Genomic DNA, 24,145 nt, shown 5'->3' on the forward strand with positions numbered 1-24,145 from the left:
GGCCAGAATACTGGAGTGGGGTGCCATTCCTTTCTCCAGGGGATCCTCCCAAACCAGGGATCGAATTTGGGTCTCCTATAGGCAATTCTTTACCGTCTGAGCCACCAAGGGAAGTCCATTCTAGATGAGATAGTAGGAACAATGAATAATAATTGAGAACATTGTATTCTGTAATGTAATCATTTTCTTTTACTTGGAACATTAAAAAAGTCTCTGTTGAATTTGTTACAGTATCGATTTTGCTTTTCCTGTTTTGGTTTTTTGGCTTCACGTGTATAGAACCTTAGCCCCCCAACTAGGGAGCAAACCCACAGCCGCTGCATTGGGAGGCGAAGTCTTCACCATGGACCACCAGGGAAGTCCCTGATCATTTTCTTTTAAAATCCTTGTACAGTTAAGCTAAGAGGCACATTCATTGTATGGGGTGACTAAAATCTAACACATAAGCCATGTAATGCTTTCTGCATCTGATTTCTACAAAAATCCCGAGAGAGGAAATACTTGAGAAGGAAGCTCGTCAGCAGCCCCTCGAAGAGGTTCAGAATGAGCGTCCCCAACTGGCGCCATCTCGGCACGTGGGTCATCCTGAGCCAAAGGCAACTGAGACCCCGCGGCCTCAAGAGAAACATCGGCCCCTCCACCAGTTACCTAGGAAAATGGAAAAGGGGGTCTTTCCAGGAGGAGAACAATCGCCAGGGACCCCTCTTATCTGAGTGGCCCAGCATGAATCACTCATCACCTGCTCTTCTCCTCGTCCTGTGAGTCACCCTCCTCCCCTCGGAAGTCCAGGTCCCTGACTCATTTCTTAGCTCAGGAGGGCGTATATATTAATACCTCATCTTACCCTTTTGTCTTGTGTACGCAGGATTCCCAAAGGTATGAAGCTACATTTGTTTTTCTCCGGTTACTCTGTCACATGTCGATTTGATTATTAGACAAGCTGAGAGAATCTTTGAGGAGCAGGTGAAACCTGTTTCTCGCCAATAGCACCATCCTTCTCCTCCCAGAACTCATACCCTCCTTCTCTGAATTCTTTGCCAACATCTTTTTGCCCTGCTGGGATTTCTTAAAGGAGCCAGGCTCTTCAATTTTCTGAAACACGGAACACCATTTCTCCATAACTTCCCATCTTTTGAATAGTAGGTATGCAGCATAGAGTTCCAGAAATTTGCATTCACCTAGACATAACCATCTCTTTATATTTGTGTTTAAGCATCTCTGCTATTCAAAATCCGTCATCAGAGAAAAGGAAGGAAATGGTGTTTCATGAAGTACTTTCCAACAAGCAGAAACTGGATGTGACATTGCTGAGACAGCTGGAACTAAATGCCCAGCAGCTGTGGTTTGCATTTTTGCAATAAGTCCAATAGAATCTCATACTGAATGGTCACAAACCATGACCATGATCTCTCTATAAAAAATGGTTCAGGTTGCAGTTCTGAAAATAAAGGGCTCTGGGAATTCTTCTGTTCTCTTCTTCCCAATTCCCCATCTTTCAATCCTCTAGGCAGTTAAAATAATCATCTTATAGTTTGTTGGTGTTGGCCTTCTTCAAATTGGGAAGGGGTCTAGGTGAGGTGGTAAGCTTTTTTTTTTTTTAACTAAGGTTGTGATAAAAAAAGAGCCTCTTGATGAAAGTGAAAGAGGAGAGTGAAAAAGTTGGCTTAAACTCAACGTTCAGAAAACTAATATCATGACATCTGGTCCCATCACTTCATGGGAAATAGATGGGGAAACAGTGGAAACAGTGTCAGACTTTAGTTTTTTGGGCTCCAAAATCACTGCTGATGGTGACTGCAGCCATGAAATTAAAAGATGCTTACTCCTTGGAAGGAAAGTTATGACCAACCTAGACAGCGTATTTAAAAGCAGAGACATTACTTTGCCAACAAAGGTCCGTCTAGTCAAGGCTATGGTTTTTCCAGTGGTCATGTATGGATGTGAGAGTTGGACGGTGAAGAAAGCTGAGTGCCGAAGAATTGATGCTTTTGAATTGTGTTGTTGGAGAAGACTCTTGAGAGTCCCTTGGACTGCAAGGAGATCCAGCCAGTCCATCCTAAAGGAGATCAGTCCTGAATATTCATTGGAAGGACCGATGTTGAAGCTGAAACTCCAATACTTTGGCCACCTCATGCGAAGAGTTGACTCTTTGCTGGGAAGGATTGGGGGCAGGAGGAGAAGGGGATGACAGAGGATGAGATGGTTGGATGGCATCACCGACTCGATGGACATGGGTTTGGGTAAACTCTGGGAGATGGTGATAGACGGGGAGGCCTGGTGTGCTGTGATTCATGGGGTCGCAAAGAGTCGGACATGACTGAGCAACTGAACTGACTGAAGAGAAAAAATTAAAGAAATTTGTTTATCATACTCTGAAACAATTTTATGAAAGTAACCTTGTTTATTCACCATTTATACAGAGAAATGAAATCAGGGTAACCTGTAGAGACACTAAGACATTCCTGCAGGCTGGGCTCAGCCACCTGCCTCTGCCCACATTATCACTGCACTGATCCAGCACTCACACCTTTTCTTCACCCATATCAATGCTTACACTATGGTCTCTGCAAATATGACATTGATGCTATAAAAATGAATGTCTTAGAAAACAACCAAGGCTCAAAGGGGAACATGGGGTGTTTGGGGCTTCAAGGCTCTTCCTGTGGGAGGAACTTCTGCCTCACTGAGGGGTCAAGTTCCTCCTTTAAATCATCCAGCTCCCGCTCCTTGGAGAGCTCCAGGAATACCTGAAAGTGGAGAGGAAATAGAGACAGGAGTGTCACACTGCTTCTCATAGTGCCAAGTGAGTGCACAGCGTGTGCACACCTTCTACCTTCTTATTCCAGGGATGGTGCGAAACCATAGAGCAGACCCACCTGCTCCAGGGTGCACTGGGGAGGCTGGGCTCCTCCAGGTCAAAGCTCCGTTCAACTGAGCGAAGAAGGATGTACATTAGGGGTTCACGTAGTTTTACATCCAGATGGTCCTATAAGGCAGCATATAATACAAACCTCCGGGAGTTTTGTGATGGACAGGGAAGCCTGGTGTGCTGCAGGCCATGGGGTCACAAAGAGTTAGACACGACTGAGCGACTGAACTGGACTGATGGTACAAATCAGTTTTTAAAAAATCTTAAATAAAAAAGTTAAGATAATTACCATTCATGGTTTAAGCACAGAACTCAGTTAAAAATATACCAATGCATTCACTTGGGTTTGGGGACAAAGGGCTGGTATTATGTCTGTGAGCTGCACAGTTACTGAGAGGTGCATTTAAGGGATAAATGATGCTGAGGAGGCTTTCTGCCCTGCACGTGAGCTGGAAAGAGGGAAGAGGTGGAAGGAGGATGCCTTTTGGAAAGGGTTGTATAAGAAGGTTATAGAGAAGATGCTTGTGACCTCTTGCTGGAAACCATGCCAGCATGCCCTCAATTGGATCGAAGACCCTTCTCATTGACCAAAGTAGATCGAGAAGGGTGATAAGAGCCCTGATCAGTGCCAGCAGACGGGCGATGCATCACCAGCAGTACCAGGCCGGTGCCAGCCATAGTGCCAATCAGCAGAGAGCTGTGAGGGACCGTGGTCCAGGTGGCCGGCTGCTCAGCTCCGAGGATGCGTCATGGACCACGAACGCTATGGACAGGAGTGGAAACAGTCTCCCAGAACCAGGAGATTCAAACCCCTTCCTCAGGAAAGCTGGCAAAGAAGAAAAGATAACCTCTGAGCCGTGACAAGGAAAAGAGAATACCGATGGAGCCTGGCTATTTCAGAGAAGCAGGGTAAATGGGCTTGGGTGGAGAAGCAGGCCCCAACCCGGTTTCATGGTGCAACGGACACAAGAAGACCGTCTCGGGGGCCAGGCAACAGGTCAGCGTCTAAGGCAATAAAATAATACACAAGTCCAGATAACATTTAATTTTAAATACATGTGCATCTATGTTCCAAAAAGAAATACTAATTTTCTCCTTAAATGCAGATATTACTGAGTTTTGCCTAGTATCATTTTATTGACACACACACAGACAAATGCATAGAAACACCCCACAAAGCGAAAGTCACTCCCATTGACCTCCAAACACGCATGCAGGATCGTCCACCCCCTTGATTTTCTGTTCCCACAATTCAATCTGAGAGTTTAACTTTTAAGTTGAACACAGTCCATCACATCCCATTTTTTGTCATGCTGATGAATTAACTTATGATTTGGAATGATCCGCTCTCCGGGACCTTATTTCAAAACTTATAGCTCTTACTCTTCTCTCGTTTGAAGGAAGCTTGGGCTAAAGGTGGAGCATCTTCTAGACCGTCAGAGACAAGAACCTGGGGCCAGAGGAGAGGAGAGGGAGGCTAGTGGGTCTGCGGCCGGTGGAGGCCGGCTGCAGCCGTCGCTCTGGGGCGGGTGGGCTGAATGAATGAATGAATGAATGAATGAATGAGTGAGCACAAGGAGAACCGGGGGAAGGGAGAGGAGCCTGAGATGGTTCAGGGTCCTTGTCCCCTGGGATGGAGATGAGCCAGTCCTGGTACAGATTTGCCAAAATCACTTTCCACCTACTTTTCTTTCTTTTTTAAGAATTTTTTTTTTAATTGGAGTATAGTTGATTTTGGACTTGCCTGGTGACTCAGAGGTGAAGAATCCACCTGCCAATGCAGGAGACGTGGGTTTGATCCCTGGGTCAGGAAGATCCCCTGGAGGAGGAAGTGGCAGCCACTCCAGTGTCCTTGCCTGGAGACTCCCATGGACAGAGGGGCCTGGGGGGCTACAGTCCAGGGGGTCACAAAAGAGTCAGACAAGACTTAGAGACTGAACAACAACAGTTAGGTGGTTTATACAGGATATTATGGCGAGGCTGTGATATACTTGAGCTTGTGCTCCAGATGGAGGGCAGGAACTCCACCTGGACTGGGCTTTGAGAGGCTTTAGCAGGTTAAAAGACCAGCACCCTTGGACTTGTGTATATGTGAGTTCGCTGTGAAAATATTCCAAGGACTCTACCTAAAACTGCCTGCAAAGGGCAGCATTGTTCTGCCAGAGGTCTGCGCCGGCAACCACAGGGCAGGTGGATGAGCCACAGGTCACAGCTTAAGCGCATTCAACCTCGAGCAGAGAGACGGAGAGACAGAGACAGAGAATGTGTGTGGGCGGTGTGGCAATCAGGTAGATTTGTTCATTCATTTCATTGCAGCAGTTCCCCCACGGCTTTCGTGCATAATAATAATACCGCACCTTTCCATAGCCCTGATCAACCCACGCTACACAATTCTGTCTTGCTGAGCCTCTCCTGAAAACGGCAGGACTTGACTGCTCCCGAAGGGTCTTCATTGCAGGAAGACGCTGTGTCTCAGCTGAGTTTTAGCAAGTGAAGAGAATCTGGAACAGCCCTTGGTTTTCTGGGAAACGTGCCAAGGATGGGACTTGAAAACATGAGTCAAGGCTTCGGAGCAGAGAGACAGCAGCCCGCCCCGGACGCGGCCCTGAAGTCCCGACCCTGGAGTGAACGGTCCGCTCCCTCTCCTGCGTGGGTCACGATGGCCACGAAGAGAGACCGCGTGGCGGCCCCAACCTCGGCCCTCGACCGGGAGCAGGCCGGCTGCCGCCCGGAGCGCTCGCGCTGCTGTTTACGAGCAGGACGATGCTCCGGTCGGTGCCGTTTCCTGGAGACAAAGCTCAGAGGAGAGGTGCGGAGCGGTGTTGACGGGAGGCACGTTGGCCAAGACGGCCCCTGAGTGCCTCGCCGGGGGAAGAAGCTGCCTGTGGCTGCTCTGAGCTGAGCGGCAGTCTAGACAGAAGCGGACCGAGGAGGCATGATGGGGGCCCGGGGGGTAACATTTGGAGGGTGGAAGACAGTTCCCAGAGGAGAGGAAGAGGTCCGGGGCCAGGGAGGGGGAGCCGGGGGTCCCCCGCGCTGCCCCGAGGGTAGAGGGCCTGTGGAGACCCTTGGAAGGGGGCCGTGCAGGACCGCGATGCAGGTGAGTGGCCTCCAGGGTGACCCCTCACCACGGAATCAGCCACTGCCCCAGAAAGTGTGCGAACTTCAGTGTGGCTCCGCCCCTTAGATGTCTCCACTGTAAATGAACACTGCCGGCTTTACTTCCCCGGATCAGGTACATGCTGGAGGTCATCCAAAGTGTAGCCATCACTGGAATTCCTTATTATACATCTTGTAGATGGTTTCAGATTGTAATGGCTGATTTTTCTCCTCTAGTGAAATTCAGAACAGTGTGCTTATACTATAGGAGCGTGGAAGTTCTATTTACTGCGAATTCGTGGCGAAGAATCCGCCTGCCAGTGCAGGAGACGTAAGAGACGTGAGTTCCATCCCTGGGTCAGGAAGGTCCCCTGGAGGAGGGCATGCCACCCCCCGCTCCAGTATTCTTGCCTGGAGAATCCCATGAACTGAGGAGCCTGGCGGGCCACAGTCCATGGGGTTGCAAAGAGTCGGATATGACTGAGGCAACTTAGCACAAACACAATGTATTTGAAATAATACTGTGATAAGGAGAAGCTACATATTTCACATTCTGATTCAATACATGGTATGCAGAGTGAAAACTCCTGGAAAGCATCTTGCATTTCTAAAATTCTTAGAGCCTGAGACAGTCTTGGGGTCAGAAAAACAGTTTAACCAGAATGGCCCTAAATTATTGTGCAGTTAAAGTAAACAGCTGTAACTTCAAAAACAATCCACGTTCTCAGGTCTCAAGACTCTTAGTTCTCCACAATTAATTTGTTAGCAAATTTTCACACTTGTTTCTGGCTTAAAACCAGTTGCATCCTTTTTAAAAACTGATGTTTTAATTCCATATTTTCATCTTTGTAATATCAAACATTAAATATCCCCAAACATCAAAACAGCTCCTCATGTTTCAAAATAATGCCTCCACAGATGGTTGGCATCTATTTCTTAAAGTCTTATTGATATTTTGTGATGAGAAGAAAAAAAGAGAAAAACGCCAAAACAAAACACATAAAACAAAAATCAGAGAAAATACAATGAACTTACTTTTGAGAAATTTGGAGCAAGGAATTCAGAAGCACAACAGATCCACAGGCCTCTTATTTAGAAGAAAATGATTCACATTTTCCGCCTGGTCTCCACCACATCTCTAGAATTGGCTTTACCTGTGTGACATCTGTGAACACTCCTGTGAAGATGCTTTCAGAGAAGATTCTGTCGGTCCTGACAAGCATCACACTCACGTGGTCAATCTTCAATGTTTGTCTTTTTTTGACGTCGGGCCAGGTCCCGCGGAGCAGTGGATTTATGTGTGGCTGCCTGGCCGTGTCGTGTGAAGAAGAGCAATACTACAGAGGAAGCTCAACATCTGTAGCCTTTCTCTATGATGTCCAAGATGGTATGGCTAATGTCAAAATTTCAAGCACTGTCTCTCAACCAAGAGAAAGGAAATGGTTTGATCAGAGAAGAACTTTCTCTGCACAGAACCCTGGACAGCCTGATTGACAGCATCGCTTGGATAATTAGGGTTTTCATTCCTCTGCTCCTCATTTTCATTCAGTTCAGAATATTTTCCAATCTCCTTTGAAACTTACTCTTCGACCCATGAATTGCTTAAAAGTGTGTTGCTTGATTTCCAAGCATCTGGTGATCTTCCTGTTATCGTTGGGTTACTGATTTCTGGTTTAATTCTATTATGGTCTGAAAATTTGTTTTGAACATCACACTCGTTAAGACTTGTTTTGTGATCCCAGCATATGATCTATTTTGGTGAATATTCTGCATGTGCTTGAAAAGAGGTATATTTTACTTTGAGCGAGCGGAGTGATCCTCAGTGGTCTGGGGTGCAGGCGTCAAACCTGTAGCTGTCTAGCGACAGAGTGTTTCAATTCCACCCTTTGGGCGAGCTTTCTTCTGAGCTTTTCAAGTCACCCTAGTGGTAAAGAACCCACCTGTCAATGCAGGAGACACAAGAGACACAGGTTTGATCCTTGAGTCAGGAATATCTCCTGGAGGAGGAGATGGTAACCCACTGCAGTATTCGTGCCTGGGATAACCCCACGGACAGAGGGGCCTGGCATTCTCCTTTGTCCGCTGGGTCGAACAGAGTCAGACACGACAGAGCCACTGAACACGATGAACAGACACGTTGCCACTGAGCAAGTGGAGTGCCGTATAAATATCCGTCGGATCTAGTTGCTTGATGTGGATCATTTTTCTGTTAGTTCTGTCTCCTGGCCTATTGGGCGTGTGCTAAGGAGCTTGTCATGTCTTTGCACCTCTTTGTGACCTTATGACTGTAGCCCGCCAGGCTCCTCTGTCCATGGGATTCTCAGGCAGGAACACTGGGATGGTTGCCACGTGCTCCTCCAGGGCTCTCCCAGACCCGGAGATGGAACCCACCTCTCCCGCGTTGCAGACAGGTTCTTTACCACGAGTGACACTTGGGTTTTTAGGGTGGCTTCATAACGACGGGGGAGCCTGGTGGGCTGCCGTCTATGGGGTCACACCGAGTCGGACACGACTGAAGCGACTTAGCAGCAGCAGCGGCGGCATCACGTAGGCATGAGTGATGGAATCACTGGTGATTAGCCACTGGTGACTGATTCAGCCTCCAGGCCCCCTCCCTCTGCATCCATCGGGTGGTGTCCTGAAAACTCCAACCCTTTAATCACTGGACTGATTTTCTTGACCACCACTCCCCGCCTGAGTCTCAGTCCCAGGTCATCTCATTAACATAACAAAAGGTACCAATACAGCTTTCCTCCCTTAGGGAATTTCAGAGGTTCTTAAAACTCTGTGCTAAAAAGGGGCCAAAAGCCAAGCATCCATTTCTGATTATAAATCACAGTATCACAAGGAAGTCCCTGGTGGTCCAGTGGTCCAGCTTTCAAGGCCAAGGGAGTGGGTTCGATCCCTAGCTGGGAGGCGCAGTGGTGGAATAAAAGGAGGAGTCATTAGAAAGAAGCTTAAATGGCAGAAATTTATTTTCTCATGATTCTGGAGGCTAAAAGCCTGTGATCATGAAGCCAGAGAATCTGGTTGCTTCCTGGCTTGCAGGTGGCCGCCTGTCGCTGTGCCCTCAGGGGAGCTTTTCCCTGTGAGCCTACATGTCGCTGAGGTGTCTCTCCTCCTTCTTCAGTCCAGTTCAGTCGCTCAGTCGTGTCTGACTCTTTGCGACCCCATGGACTGCAGCACGCCAGGCCTCCCTGTCCATCACCAACTCCCGGAGTTCACCCAAACTCATGTCCATTGAGTCGGTGATGCCATCCAGCCATCTCATCCTCTGTCGTCCCCTTCTCCTCCTGCCTTCAGTCTTTCCCAGCATCAGGGTCTTTTCCAATGAGTCAGCTCTTTGCATCAGGTGGCCAAAGTATTGGGGTTTCAGCTTCAGCATCAGTCCTTCCAAAGAACAGCCAGGACTGATCTCCTTTAGGATGGACTGGTTGGATCTCCTTGCAGTCCAAGGGACTCTCAAGAGTCTTCTCCAACAACCACAGTTCAAAAGCATCAATTCTTCGGTGTTCAGCTTTCTTCACAGTCCAACTCTCACATCCATACATGACTACTGGAAAAACCATAGCCTTGACTAGACGGACTTTGGTGGCAAAGTAATGTCTCTGCTTTTTAATATGCTGTCTAGGTTGGTCATAACTTTTCTCCCAACGAGTGTCTTTTAATTTCATGGCTGCAGTCACCATCTGCAGTGATTTTGGAGCCCAAAAAAATAATATTGCTTTCTGCCATAAGGGTGGTGTCATCTGCATATCTGAGGTTATTGATATTTCTCCTGGAAATCTTGATCCTAGCTTGTGCTTCATCCAGCCCAGCGTTTCTCATGATGTACTCTGCATATAAGTTAAATAAGCAGGGTGACAATATACAGCCTTGACGTACTCCTTTTCTGATTTGGAACCAGTCTGTTGTTCCATGTCCAATTCTAACTGTTGCTTCCTGAACTTCATATAGATTTCTCAAGAGGCAGGTTAGGTGGTCTGGTATTCTCATCTCTTTCAGAATTTTCCACAGTTTGTTGTGATTCAAAATTGTAAGATGTGTTTTTTTAAAACTTTCCTCGACTTGATCATTCACATTCTCACTGCGACCATTTCAACAGGTTTCACATTTCCTGTGTTGTCGCAACAGATACAACATGACTGTACAATCTGAAATCTGAGAAGTGACAGGAAAGGGAGACGAGTAAATTATGAACAGGTGAAAAAGAAATGGAAAGAGCAAGACTGTGCTGCCGTGAAATCGTTCGATTCCGCCTCCCCTGCGGCAAACGGTCAGCGTCCTGCCTTACTTTGTACTTGCCACTGTTTAGTCCCGTCCAGCTCTTGGGATCCTATGGAGCCCGCCAGGCTCCTCTGTCTGTAGGATTGCCCAGGCAAGAATACTAGAGTGGGTTGCCTTGCCCTTCTCCAGGGGATCTTCCTGACCCAGGGATTGAACCCCAGTCTCCTGCATCAGCAGGCGAAATCTTTACCATTTAGCCACCTGCATACTTAAAAAGATTAGAGAATAGCTAAGATTTTAAAGGTCAGAGAAAGAAAATTAATTTCTGTATCATTCTCAGAAACATAAAAATTCCATAATTAGGTGCATTTTATAATCTGCTGCTGCATGAAATCCTGGGTTCAGTTGCTGTTTGGAAGGCTGCCTGGTCCTCTGAGCGTCACTGCTCTGACCTTACTCCTTAGTCCCACCATCCATCATGTTATTGAGAAAAGTGATGACGTGAGTTTCAAAAGCATTTTGAAATCATATCTGAGCCAAGGTATATTAACGCTATAAAATATTGTCTTAAAAATCGTGGATTTGGGCTTTAAGGCTCTTCCTGCAGGAGCTTCCACTTCACAGAGAGATCAACTTCCTCATCAGAATTGTCCCGCTCCTGCTCCTTGGAGAGTTCCAAGAAAACCTGCAACCGAGGAAGAAATAAAGAGATGGGGTGACCACTGCCTCCCGTATCCCCACGTGAGTGCAGAGCACGTGCACACGTTCTATCTTTAAATTCCGTGAAGAGTAAAGTGTTAGTCACTCAGTCACGTCTGACTCTCTGGGACCCCAAGGACTGTAGCCCGCCAGGCTCCTCTGTCCCAGGCAAGAATACTGGAGTGGGTTGCCATGCCCTTCTCCAGGGTTCCCAACCCAGGGATTGAACCCGAGTCTCCCACGTTGCAGGTGGATTCTTTGCTGTCTGAGCCATCTGGGACGCGGTGAGATCTGTAAAACGGACCCACCTGCTCCAGGCTGCACTGGGAGAGGCTGTACTCCTCCAGGTCGAAGTTCTGTTTAACTGCAGGAGGATGGACATGTATTAGGGCTGCAAATGTCTTTCATTTATAAATTTGCCAAGTCATGTACCAAGGGCACATATGGACAGATCTTAAATATACAAGGTGGGTAATAAACTTGGATTAAATATGGGAATGTACATTCACCGTATGGTCCTCTCTCTCATCATCTTAGAGCTTGGGCAGAGGGACCACAGGACTGAAAACCAGACGCGAGGTTCTGGATTGCCCGTGCGGGTCGCGCTAAAGGCTGGACTGCTGCCCCCAGCCGCTCTGCGTCTGCCCTCACTTTCCTCCACCCTGCTCTCTGCTCCAGAGCCCGACTCGGGGGGCTCCTCCTGGGGGGTTCAGCCAGCGGAAAGCCCAAGAGGAAGGACAGAGGAGAGAGGAGATGGAGCTTTATCCCTTCCCTTCCTCCCTGACACCAAGCATGTCCTTTGATTCAAGGTCACTTCTTCCCTCAAGATGGCAAATTCTACTCAACGTTACTCCCAGGATCCAGTCACTGCCTCTCTCTTCATCCCTTTGGACCCAAGAATGGGAACCCTGGTGTCAAGTCCAGCCTCGGGTGACTGCACTGTTCCTGGCACCTTGCCAAAGAGCCCCTTTCTAAACAAAAAGTTCTTGGAATTACCCTTTTTCATTTTTTTAATTTATGGGTTTTTTGTTTTTGCCTGCATGTGGCATCTTCCCTGACCTGGAATCAAACCTGTGCACCCTGCACTGGAAGCCTGGAGTCAACCGCTGGACCACCAGGGAAGTCTGGAATTATCCTATTTTTGAGTTTACTACCTGGTACCCATGTGGATTGTGACTGAGAGTCCAAACATGCAAATACGTAAGAGAGAAGGACCTTGAGTGGAAAGATCGTCCTGGAGAGGAGAGATTGCTCTTGGACAGTTAGTTACTAGACAGCTGAGCTGATCAGCATCGCCCCTGACCTCTAGAAGTCCTTGTTGTTGTTTAGTTACTCAGTCGTGTCTGACTCTTTGTGACCCCATGGACAGTAGCCCACCAGGCTCGCCTGTCTGTGGGATTTCTCAGGCAAGAACACTGGAGTGGGTGGCCATTTCCTTCTCCAGGGGATCTTCCCGACCCAGGGATCAAACCCATGTCTCCTGCATTGGCAGGAGGATTCTTTACCACTGAGCTGCCTGGGAAGCCCCTAGAAGACCTACTAGACACCAACTGTACCCCCAACCACACCACCAGTTGTGAAAGCCAAGGACGCAGGGAGCCTCGTTGTATGCCACCGCATTTTACAAACCACAGGTCTGTGGCTGCTCTGCGTCTGGCAAGCCTGTGGGTGCTGTTTTTCCCAGTAGCATTTCCTCACTTTCTGTTTCTGTGTCACATTTTGCTAATTCTCAAGATATTTCAGATTTTCCATTATGATTTTATTTTTCATGCTGATCCGTGATCTTCAATATTATTATTATAAAAAAAGATTACTACTCGTTTAAGACTTAGATTGAGCCTCTCATTTTTTAGCAATAAAATATTCTAAATTATGGCAAGTAATTACAGTTTTTAGAAATGATGTTGCACACTTAATAAACTATGGTACAGTGTAAACAGCATTTCTTTTTGGATGTGGACCGTTCTTAAAATCTTTATTGAATTTGTTACAATATTGTTTCTGTTTTATGTTTTGACTTTTTAGCCTCAAGGCATGTTGTATCTTAGCTTCTGGACCAAGGATTGAACTCTCTCACCCCTTGCATTGGAAAGCGAGGTCGTAAACGCTGACTGCCAGGGAAGTCCCCTAAACATCACTTTTATATGCCCTGGGAAACCAAAAGAACTCATGAGACTTCCTTTATTGCAGTATTCAATATATAGTGATGGTCTGGAACCCAACCCACAATACCTCTGAGGTCTGCCTGTATCCTCAGAAGTTGCCAAATCACTGGTTGAGAACCACTGGATTAAAACCTTACTATTTACTTATAGTATGTGAAGTGAAAGTCGCTCAGTCGTGTCCTACTCTTTGCAACCCCAAGGACTAGTCAATGGAATTCTCCAGGCCAAAATACTGGAGTGGGGAGCCTTTCCCTTCTCCAGGGCATCTTCCTGACCTAGGGATTGAACCCAGGTCTCCTGCATTGCAGGCAGATTCTTTACCAGCTGAGACAAGGGAAGCCCTTATTGTATAATATAGTATGATACTACACTTATAGTATAATGTCACATTTTAGGCCCATGTATTAATACGTCTTATGCTGGTTTCATGCAAGACTTGAACGTGGTCTGTTTCCAGAGGCTCACCTCACAGCAGGCACCCTCACCTGTCTCTAAACTGAAGAAGGCGTGTGATAAAGGCTGCACATCCTCAACAGGCAACTTGTAGACCACCAGGGAGGAGAACCTGGAGGTGAGGAGAGAGAGCTGAATTCAGGACCCAGGGGCACAGCCGCGGATGGGTGCCACGTCTGGGAAGGGCGGCAAGCTCGTCCAGGACTTGGCTGCACGCCTGGAACTACTGCAACATTGTGAACTCAACTGTAAATCCAACATATAAAATGAATGAATAGGCCTTTGAAAATTAAAAGAAAAGAAAAAGGAAGAAGGTTAATTCCCTTACAAGAATCAGGACTCGGTTCTCTTATTTCCCTCCTGTGCTATCCCTTGGAGTTGGATGTCTCCCTACTCCCCGAAGTCCTCGTGATTACCATACAGTTTTTTAAAAAAACCACGAATGAGAAGATGAAGCTTTTATGTCTCACCATCACAGAAAAACAGAGCAAAGACCAAGATGAAACAGGGCGAGATCCTCCATGACCCACCTCCCAGAATATTGGAAATAAAGGCAAAAATAAACAAATGGGACCTAATTAACATTAAAAGCTTTTGCACAACAAAGGAAACTATAAGCAAGGTGAAAAGACAGCCTTCAGAATGGGAGAAAATAATAGCTAACGAAGCAACGGACAAAGAATTAATCTCAAAAATATACAAGCAACTCCTGCAGCTGAATTCCAGAAAAATAAACGACCCAATCAAAAAATGGGCCAAAGAACTAAACAGACATTTCTCCAAAGAAGACATACAGATGGCTAACAAACACATGAAAAGATGTTCAACATCACTCATTATTAGAGAAATGCAAATCAAAACCACAATGAGGTACCATTTCACACCAGTCAGAATGGCTGCTATCCAAAAGTCTACAAGCAATAAATGCTGGAGAGGGTGTGGAGAAAAGGGAACCCTCTTACACTGTTGGTGGGAATGCAAACTAGTACAGCCACTATGGAGAACAGTGTGGAGATTCCTTAAAAACCTGGGACTAGAACTGCCATATGACCCAGCAATCCCACTGCTGGGCATACACACCGAGGAAACCAGAATTGAAAGAGACACATGTACCCCAATGTTCATCGCAGCACTGTTTATAATAGCCAGGACATGGAAGCAGCCTAGATGCCCATCAGCAGATGAATGGATAAGAAAGCTGTGGTACATATACACAATGGAATATTACTCAGCCATTAAAAAAATACATTTGAATCGGTTCTATTGAGATGGATGAAACTGGAGCCCATTATACAGAGTGAAGTAAGCCAGAAAGAAAAACACCAATACAGTATACTAATGCATATATATGGAATTTGAAAGATGGTAACGATAACCCTATATGCGAGACAGAATAAGAGACACAGATGCATAGACCAGTCTTATGGACTCTGAGGGAGAAGGTGAGGGTGGGACATTCTGGGAGAATAGCACTGAAACATGTATATTATCATATGTGAAACAGAACACCATTCCAGGTTCGATACATGAGACAAATGCTCAGGGCCGGGGCAATGGGATGACCCAGAGGGATGGGATGGGGAGGGAGGTGGGAGTGGGTTCAGGATGGGAACACATGTAAACCCATGGCTGATTCATGTCAATGTATGACAAAACCCACTGCAATATTGTAAAGTAATTAGCCCCCAACTAAAATAAATAAATTTATTTAAAAAAAAAGAAAAAAGAAACAGGGCGAGCCCGCGGCGACCTCTCCTGCCGAGCAGCCTGGGGGAAGATCCTCAGGACCTCGCCGTGCAGGGCCTCCAGCTGGGCCAGGCTCTTCAGCTTCACCTCCAGCAGGTAATCTCTGCCGAACTTGCTCCGCAGGTGCTGGATGGAGCCGACGCACCTAGAGGTGAGAGGGGGATCAGCCGGCAGGGAAGCGAGAGGGAAAGCCACCGCCGGGGACGCGGGGCCCAGGACCAGGGCAGCCGGCCAGCCCAGCTGCACGCAGAGACCACCGTGCGGGGGGAGATGCCCTCGCTCAGAGCGCGCCTGCAGGCCCAGCGTGGGCTTGGCCCGCACCCACCTCAGGCTCCCGGACACCATGACGGCCACACGGTCGCACACGGCCTCCGCCTCGGCCACGGAGTGGGTGGTCAGCAGGGCGCCCCTCGCCGTGTTTCTGAAAGAGGCCCGGATCAGCTGCCTGAAGTGAGGCCGAGGAGAATAAATGTCAGCTAGTGGGGATGCTCCAGACAGTGTGGCAATAACATAACGACGTTTCCACTGGCACTTACGAAACAAATAGTGAATTCAGATTCACTCCTCAAAAAAGGAGCTTTGGAGGGACAACGGGCATAGAAAGAAGCAAGCAAACACGGTGTTTAATTTGGAGCATGGCTTGGGCTGAATGCAGGGAATGATAGTAGGTGCGAGCTTGTCTACAGAGATGCTGTATTTCAATAATATTTATGAGAAGGCAGTAGGAGGAAAGATGAGCCCTTATGTAAAAGTGTGATAATAATGACATATGCCCAAAAGCCCAGAATGACAGATTTCAGAAAATCCTTAACGTGATTAGAGAATATATTGAGTATAATCTATAACAAATTTTTGAATCATTATATTGTACAACTGAAACTAGTATGATATTACACATCAATTATACTTCAATAAAAGAGTTTTTAAATAAGATAATATGAATATTTTGCATGTCAAAAAAGAGAATACTTTGGAATTTATTCTTCCCTCGATAAGAATTATGTATCGGGTGATGTTGCAAAAGATTTAAACTTAATAATAGATTGATCTGATTAAATATAAAAATGAGCCTTGAATACTTACTTGGAAGAGCTAAGATGAAAATGAAATTTTTAGAGTGAGGATTGAGTTACAATTTCCTTTTTCTCCTTAATAAAAACTGGATGTGATATGACATCAGGATTTTTTTCTTCATACTGTTTTTTTCTGTTAATGTGGATATCTTTCCCTTTATAAACAACAATTTAATTTTTTTCTTTTTTTATTGCATCAAGGGCATTTTTAGTGGGAAATTTCAGACTTCCAAATGACAACTGCAAAGCAGTTGCTTAGGTGCATTCATACAAGTGAGTCCAAGGGGAAGAAAATCTTTCAGCACACAAAAAAATCACTAACTCTCACCGCTGGATCTGACATAACCAGCAATGCTTTTGAGGGTCAGCTGTTACAGGTGATATATTAGCTCAGGGGTGCTCCTCATGCCCCTCACCACGTCTGCAGCTGCCCCTCGGGGTCCATCCCCGTGGTCGGCTCATCCAGAAGCAGCACCGCCGGGCTCCCCAGGATGCTCAGCGCGAAGCTCAGCTGCAACGGAGAGGAGCCGTGTCGGTGCCAGCCTGGGGGTGCGCGGGGCAGGGGTGGGGGGGTCCCGGGCCCACCCTACCTTTCTCTTCACCCCCTGGGATAAGGCCTTGGTGGGGAGCGCCATCTGGTCCTGCAGCTTCAGGGCGTCCGCCAGCCTGCGGGAAGCAGGGGGAGTCAAGCCCACAGCACCGTGCTCAGGCTGGGGAGGCGCAGGGGAGAACCAGCAAGTCAGAACAGATGCTACGGCAGAGAGCTTAAAGGAGGCTCAGAGGGATCCTAAAATTGAAACCACCTAGGTTGTTTTATCCCAGGGACGGTGGAGCTTGGTGGGCTGCCGTCTATGGGGTCGCACAGAGTCGGACACAACTGAAGCGACTTAGCAGCAGCAGCAGCAGGGTGTTTTATGAACCCTTCTTGGCAGCCAGACATATGTTTGCAGTGACTTCTTTCTGTACTGAGAACAGTGAGTATGTGATCCTATATGATCCTGCAAAGATCCTGCAATCCCACACTAGGGCAGACATCCAGAAGAGATGAAAACTCTAAATCTGAGACCATACATGCGCCCCAGTGTTCACTGCGGCCGTATTTACAGTAGCCAGGACATGGAAACAACCTACATGTCCATCAGTGGTTAACTGGTTTAAGAAGATGTGGTGCGAATAAGCAATGGAAGATTACTCATCCTTAAAAGAGAGTGAAATATTGTCACTTTCAGCAGTGTAGATAGATCGAGAGAATATTATACACCGTGAAGTCAGTGTGAAGTAAGTCAGACGGCGGCAAATAGTATATGATGTCACTTATATGTAGAATCTAAAAATCTAATACAGATGATTCTATACACAAAACAGAAATAGGCTGACAGACAAAGAGAAACAAACTTACGGTTACCAGAGGGGAAAGGGGTGAGGGGCGGGATGAATTAGGACTTTGGGTTTAACAGATACAAACTACTATACATAAAATAGATATGCAACAAGGATTTGCTGTAAAACAGAGGGTTCTGTATTCAATATCTTGTAATAGCCTATGATGGAAAAGAATCTGAAAGAAGAATATGAATCACTTTGCTGTACATCTGAAACTAACACCGTATTGTAAGTCACCTATACATCAGTTAAGAAATAACAACGCATGGCCTTTTTCTCTCCAGGCTTAAAGCGAGGGGAAACACTGAATTGGAGTCTAGACGATCAACAGGCCTGGAGCTGTCAGCTCCGCCCGCCCGCATTCTGTGTGAAGGTGTCTCAGCCCAGGTGGGGAACGGGTGAGGCTCCCCCACTCACCTGGCGATCGCGGCTGCGGCGTCTGCCCTCCTCAGCCCTTTCACAGCGGCCAACACCTCCAGGTGTTCCCTCACTGTCAGGCTGGGCCACAACGCGCTCTCCTGGGGACAGTACCCCAGGAACCCCAGGGGCGCCCCTCCGCTGCCCCCTGCTAGCAGCACCTGCAGAGACAAGGCCATTCTCACATTCTCTCCCAAACCACATGTGTAGGCTCTGAGGATCATTTCAGTGGTGTCCCCCTGCACCCACGGTGCCTGAGTCCAGAGTAAGTAGGTGGTCACTAGCTCTGGAGAAAAGATGATTGAAAACGAAAAGGCAGACACTCCACACTGTTACCGGGCGGATTCGCTATCACGGTTTGGACTTGGTTACCAAGTCCATGAAAGAATTCAAGGCTGCTTATTTGCTTGTCCAGCTGTTGTTGTTTAGTCACTAGGTCGTGTCTGACTCTGTGCGACCCCATGTAGCCCTCCAGGCTCCTCTGTCCATGGAATTTCCCAGGCAAGAAGACTGGAGTGGGCTGCCACACCGTCCTCCAGGGGATCTTCCCGACCCAGGAATCCATCCCGAGTCTGTCTCCTGCATTGGCTGGCAGATTCTTTACCACTGAGCCACCTGGTAAGCCTGGTTGTCCAATGCTTGACTTCATTTACTGATCCAAACATCCATGCTGCTAAGTCACTTCAGTCGTGTCCGACTCTGTGCGACCCCATAGACGGCAGCCCACCAGGCTCCACCGTCCCTGGGATTCTCCAGGCAAGAATCCATAGGGACAGGTATTTGTTGAAGATTCTGTTTTTCCAAAGTTAAAATCGTTACAATTACGGGATATTTCACAACTATATTGTGAAGATTAAACAAGCTCGTTTTTTCCAGCCCTCTTGCCAGGGGATGTCTGGCCCGTATGGAGACGCTTGTGTTGTCCTGATTGAGAATCTAGTGGGTTGAGGCCAAGGATGCTGCGAAATATCCCGCAATGCACAGGACAAGACAGCCCTTCATAATAAGAATGATGTGGTCCAAAATGACACTGGCGCCACATTGTTGATCAACTAATGCACCAATATGGAGTAAAAAGTTTAAAACACATGGATGGACCGAGAATTGTCACACTGAGTGAGGTCAGACAGAGGAGAAATATCGTATGACATTCTGTGTAGAATCTAAAAAGAAATGATACAAATGAACTTATTTAAAAACAGAAACCTCAGATACGCAGATGACACCACCATTATGGCAGAAAGCAAAGAAGAACTAAAGAGCCTCTTGATGAAACTGAAAGAGGAGAATGAAAAAGTTGGCTTAAAACTCAGCATTCAGAAAACTAAGATCATGGCATCCGGTCCCATCACTTCATGGCAAATAGATGGGGAAACAATGGAAACAGTGAGAGACTATTTTTTTTAAGGTACAAAATCACTGCAGATGGTGACTGCAGCCATGAAATTAAAAGACACTTGCTCCTTGAAAGAAAAGCTATGACCAATCTAGACAGCATATTAAAAAGCAAAGACGTTACTTTGCCAACAAAGGTCCATCTAGTCAAAACTATGGTTTCTCCAGTAGTCATGTATGGATGTGAGAGTTGGACTATAAAGAAAGCTGAGCGCAGAAGAATTGAAGCTTTTGAACTGTGGTGTTGGAGAAGTCTCTTGAGAGTCCCTTGGACTGCAAGGAGATCCAACCAGTCCATCCTAAAGGAGATCAGTCCTGAATATTCATTGGAAGGACTGGTGCCGAAGCTGAAACTCCAATAACTTGGCCACCTGATGCGAAGAACTGACTCACTGGAAACGACCCTGATGCTGAGAAAGACTGAAGGTGGGAGAAGGGGACAACAGAGGATGAGATGGTTGGATGGCATCACCCAACTGACGGAAATGAGTCTGAGTAAACTTGGGGAGTTGGTGATGGGCAGGGAGGCCTGGCGTGTGGCAGTCCATGGGGTCACAAAGAGTTGGTCACAACTGAATGATTATGGTTGCCAGGGGCATGGGATGGGGGAAGGGATAGTGAGGGAGTTTGGGATGGACACGCACACACATGTATATTTAGAATGGTCACCAACAAGGATCTACTGTAGAGCGCAGGGAGCACTGTTCAATGTCGTGTGGCAGCCTGGATGGGAGGGGAGCTGGGGGGAGAGTAAATACATGCATGTGCATGGCTGAGTCCCTTTGCCGTCCCCCTGAAACTATCACAGTATTGTTAATTGGCAATGTGAAATAAAAAGGTATTTATTGAGTTTAAAAACAGAGAAGATAAACAACAAAAAGAAGCATCCCCCCTTCAAACCCCAACGTCCCCAGGGCTGAACCTGAGAAATCCTGAACTAAGGTAAATGGAAGCCTCTCAGCACTAGTCTGGCACATAGGAGTCAATAAGTACATGCATCTATTATTTTTTATGAGCCAGATACTGGGCCATATAATAATAATAACAGGCATGTGTTCCAGTGCTTACATTTTCTGTGTTCTAAATTATTTTGGCCTCAGAAAAACCCGACCTGACTGGGGTGTTCGCTGGATAGTCCTGTTTCACACACGAGGAAGCAAACAAGTGTCGTTTGTTAGAATCGTGCAGGAGGCCGTTCGAGGGAGACCTGAGAGTGGGAACCAGGCCTGCCCTTGGACGGTGAGCCCGTGACCTCGGGGCTGCATCGTCTCTGCCCAGGACAGAGGAGGAGAGACCTCGCTCACCTGGTCTCCGAGCACTTTCAGTCTAGAGAGAGAAAGAAAACGCACCAGGAAGCACACACATTGGATTGCAGCGCCCGCTGATCGCTTTCCGGGCAATAAGGTGTTAGAGTGGAGGGGCCGGTGCGGCCCCGAGTGTCACAGGGAAAGGCCTCTGGGGACGTGGATTTCAAAGTGATGAGAAGCAGATGAGCAGACACACGAAGAGCCGAGGGCGGAGCACCCCAGCCCCCGGGAGGGCACACCGGGTCTCGCAGTGGGAAGACCACGGAAGGCTGGCAGGAGCCGGTGTCATCCACGGAGCCCAGATGCTGCAGGGCCTTTTGCAGCCCCAGTGAAGGTTCTGGACGCACTCCAGCTGCGGGGTTATAAGCAGGGTAATGGCATGAGCGCTTCTGCATTTTTTAAGGACCACGCTGGCTGCCGTGGGGTGAGAGGTAAAGGGAAACGGAGAGCACCGTCCGCTTCTCGTGCAGAGCACGCGCTCCGGTCTGCACCTCCTGACAGTGTCAACAGCGTCTCCCCTTCAAACGTGCATACTGGGGGGCTTCCCTGGTGACCGGGGGCTGAGACTCTGTGCTCCTAACATGGGGGGCGCATAGCTTCAGGTTCAATCCCTGATTACCAGTTCAATGCTGCAACTAAGACCCACTAAAAATATAAGTAAATGCATATTTTTTTTTTAAAAAAAGCAACAGCAAAAAAGGCAAAATCGCAATACTTCAATCTTCTGTCCATCACTTTACACAACTTGGCCCAGACATAGCACCCCATTGTATTCATATACTATTATGGTTTTTTGCTTTGGAACTTGGACAATTTTTCACTAATCTAAGATTTCTGTTTTCTGAATAAATCCTGGATCTTGGCAGTTCAATTCAACAAGTTCTCAGGCTACATAACTAAAAACAAAAAAAAAGAAAGACTTTTGACCATGAACAAAGCTAATGTTTAGCTTTACTCTTCCAAATGTTTCCTGTGAATGTGTCTATTTTTCACTCAGTAAAAGGCATAGTATAGATAACACATAGGCTTCAGTGCCTAACTATTTCTGGAATTAAGGGGAGATATTTTTCATTAATCCTCTTCATTCTATGCATAAATCTCATTGATTAATAAGAAAGGACCAGATATATATTTTTAAGACTGGCATCTACGGTCACTGGAAAATGCTTGTTTTAGGCAGCATTGATAAGCGTGTTTCCACATGTTTACTGACCTGCCCTGCGGTTGGTCTCGTGTCTCCAGTTATCATCTTGACGGTTGTGCTTTTACCTGCTCCGTTGTGTCCTAAGAGCCCTATAACTTCACCTGAAAGAAACAGGTACGCTCAGAATTATACCTGTGAATTATTACGACGGAAGTTACACAAATACTGTTTCACGGCTCACGTGTGTCAAACTATAGGCATTATTTCACTCATTCTTCACACACACACCTGAGCGTTGTCACTAGCTTCATTTTGCAGGCAAGGAAACGGAGATGCAAAGAGAATTAAGAACAAAATGACCAAGGTCATGCAGCCAATCTGAGGTTGAGCTGGAATCTGAAGCGCATTTTTTTTTTTTTTGCATTTAACCAACAGGCTGCAAAACATGCTATTTGTGAGGATGGTTGCACTGCGGTGCCCCAGGGGGTTCCTTCCTGGGAACTAATCGCTGTTGTGAAATTAATTATATTACTTAAAAAATAAGCCCATCCTTCTTAACAGAAGGACCGCCTCCTTTTTGGTCATTGTTCTTATCGTTGCTCTTCTGTGTTTGTCTGTGTGAATGGAACAGCACTGTCTTCCTACGCAAGGAAACACCATCGTAATTATAGCTGAGATTTTCCACAAGCTGGCTCTGCCGTCGCCTGTGGAGGAGGGGCTGTCTGCCATCTGGGTTCATCCGCAGACAGCCCCGGATTCAGACCCTCCCAGGCCCTTCAGGAGACCTCACAGTCACGGGTCAAAACGGCTCTGCCAGCAGAACGACTGGTTCCCACCTTTTTTCACGCAGAAAGAGACATTTCTTGTGGCTACTTTTTTCTTCCCTTTGGCAAAACAGTTTTTCTTTCTGCTTGCATATTCCTTCCGTAGACAGCTGGCCACGATGGCAGGTTTCTGGAAAAGCAAGGAAAGTCCGATGGGGCTTCATTCTCACCGTGAAACAAGCGCGTGTCCCCTCGTCCCTGGGTCCAGATCTCTCCTGCTTGATACCATGAGTCAGACCAGCCCTTCTCCCAGCAACTGCCATCTTCCGGCAAACTCCCCCAGTCTTATACATTCCTTCAGGGAAAAGATGTCCGTACTGTATCATATGATTCCTGCTTGCTCTTCCTCCAAAAACTGGAATAGAGACATCCACCCAACCAGCAGGTCTGTGAAGATGTGTGTTCACATACACACACCCACAGGCGCACACACACACACACACACACACACACACACACACACACAGACACACACAGACACACACACCGCAGATGAACTCTCTCCCCTGAACTGCTTGCAGTAAACTTTGCTCAGTTTAGAAAACTTACAAAGTCTCACTTTGGTTTTGCGATGATTAGTGTTATTTGCCAAAACTATGACTCTGAAAAAGGAATGGACAAGTCAGCGTGTGTGTGCCCTTGGTTCTCTCACCTTTGTGGGCATTGCGTCTTCACAGAAGTCACATGATGGGCTCCATGTGTGAGAACAAAAGAACCTCAAGTGTTTTTGGAAAAGTAAGGCTGCACACTGGACCCCCGCCCTGACGCCCCAAGTGTCCGACGCGCGATTTCACGGCTCTACCTCCTCTGCATCCGGGGCGGTCACGGCATCTGCTGTTCTCCTTCTCTCTGTCTGGACATCTTCATCCTCTCCTTCGGGTTTCTCTGGGTTTGGAAAAACAGCACTTCTCCTTGGTGAAATTCTAGAAGCAAAACAGTGCTAATCTAAGAGGTTTCCAGCTGAAAAACGTGTGCCCAAAATGGTGCATTTTGTATGTACTGCGATCAATTAGTTGGACGGCCTGAGTAGCTGTGGGGCTCCCCTCATGGCTCAGCTGGTGAAGAATCCACAGCAGAATCTCTGAGTTTCGAGTCGACGCCGTTCTCCTTTCAAACAGCCTTGTTCCCATCAGTGATGCTACTTTCATGTCACCCTGGCTTTTTGCCTGAGCATAATGCTCCTTATCGGTCGTGACTTCTTTTTAAATAATAAAACAGTACACACTTCTCTGGAAGAGGATTTTGAGGCAGAGTTGCACATGAAAGGAACCTAGGAACTTTAATTTTAGCACAGATACTTCAGAATTCTGAAGGCTTTGTGGCAACAGTGGACCAAAATGCTTC

At 47.0% G+C, this 24,145-nt stretch overlaps 1 protein-coding gene and 1 non-coding gene across 2 annotated transcripts in view; one reads left to right on the top strand and one right to left on the bottom strand.

Moving 5' to 3' along the window:
• The first annotated feature begins 7,775 nt into the window (after positions 1 to 7,775).
• TRNASTOP-UCA (transfer RNA opal suppressor (anticodon UCA)) lies at positions 7,776 to 7,861 on the top strand. The gene has a single exon. It is a non-coding gene; the product is annotated as a tRNA-Sec (tRNA).
• Positions 7,862 to 8,916: 1,055 nt separating this feature from the next.
• LOC145542310 (ATP-binding cassette sub-family A member 9-like) overlaps positions 8,917 to 24,145 on the bottom strand; it is a 58,255-nt gene continuing 43,026 nt past the window's right edge. The window contains exons 29-39 of the mRNA XM_081580855.1: positions 23,604 to 23,724; positions 22,814 to 22,931; positions 22,047 to 22,138; positions 18,132 to 18,292; positions 16,922 to 16,997; positions 16,748 to 16,842; positions 15,584 to 15,703; positions 15,263 to 15,403; positions 13,545 to 13,624; positions 11,203 to 11,258; positions 8,917 to 10,880 (exon numbers count right to left, since the gene is read on the bottom strand). Coding sequence (XP_081436981.1) covers positions 10,785 to 10,880; positions 11,203 to 11,258; positions 13,545 to 13,624; positions 15,263 to 15,403; positions 15,584 to 15,703; positions 16,748 to 16,842; positions 16,922 to 16,997; positions 18,132 to 18,292; positions 22,047 to 22,138; positions 22,814 to 22,931; positions 23,604 to 23,724 — 1,156 coding nt within the window. The 3' untranslated portion in view covers positions 8,917 to 10,784. The remainder of the gene's footprint in view (positions 10,881 to 11,202; positions 11,259 to 13,544; positions 13,625 to 15,262; positions 15,404 to 15,583; positions 15,704 to 16,747; positions 16,843 to 16,921; positions 16,998 to 18,131; positions 18,293 to 22,046; positions 22,139 to 22,813; positions 22,932 to 23,603; positions 23,725 to 24,145) is intronic.

The sequence above is a fragment of the Giraffa tippelskirchi genome, chromosome 3 (assembly GCF_054371585.1).
Source record: "Giraffa tippelskirchi isolate mGirTip1 chromosome 3, T2T-mGirTip1v1.2.pri, whole genome shotgun sequence".
In the NCBI taxonomy this organism is placed as follows: Eukaryota; Metazoa; Chordata; class Mammalia; order Artiodactyla; family Giraffidae; genus Giraffa; species Giraffa tippelskirchi.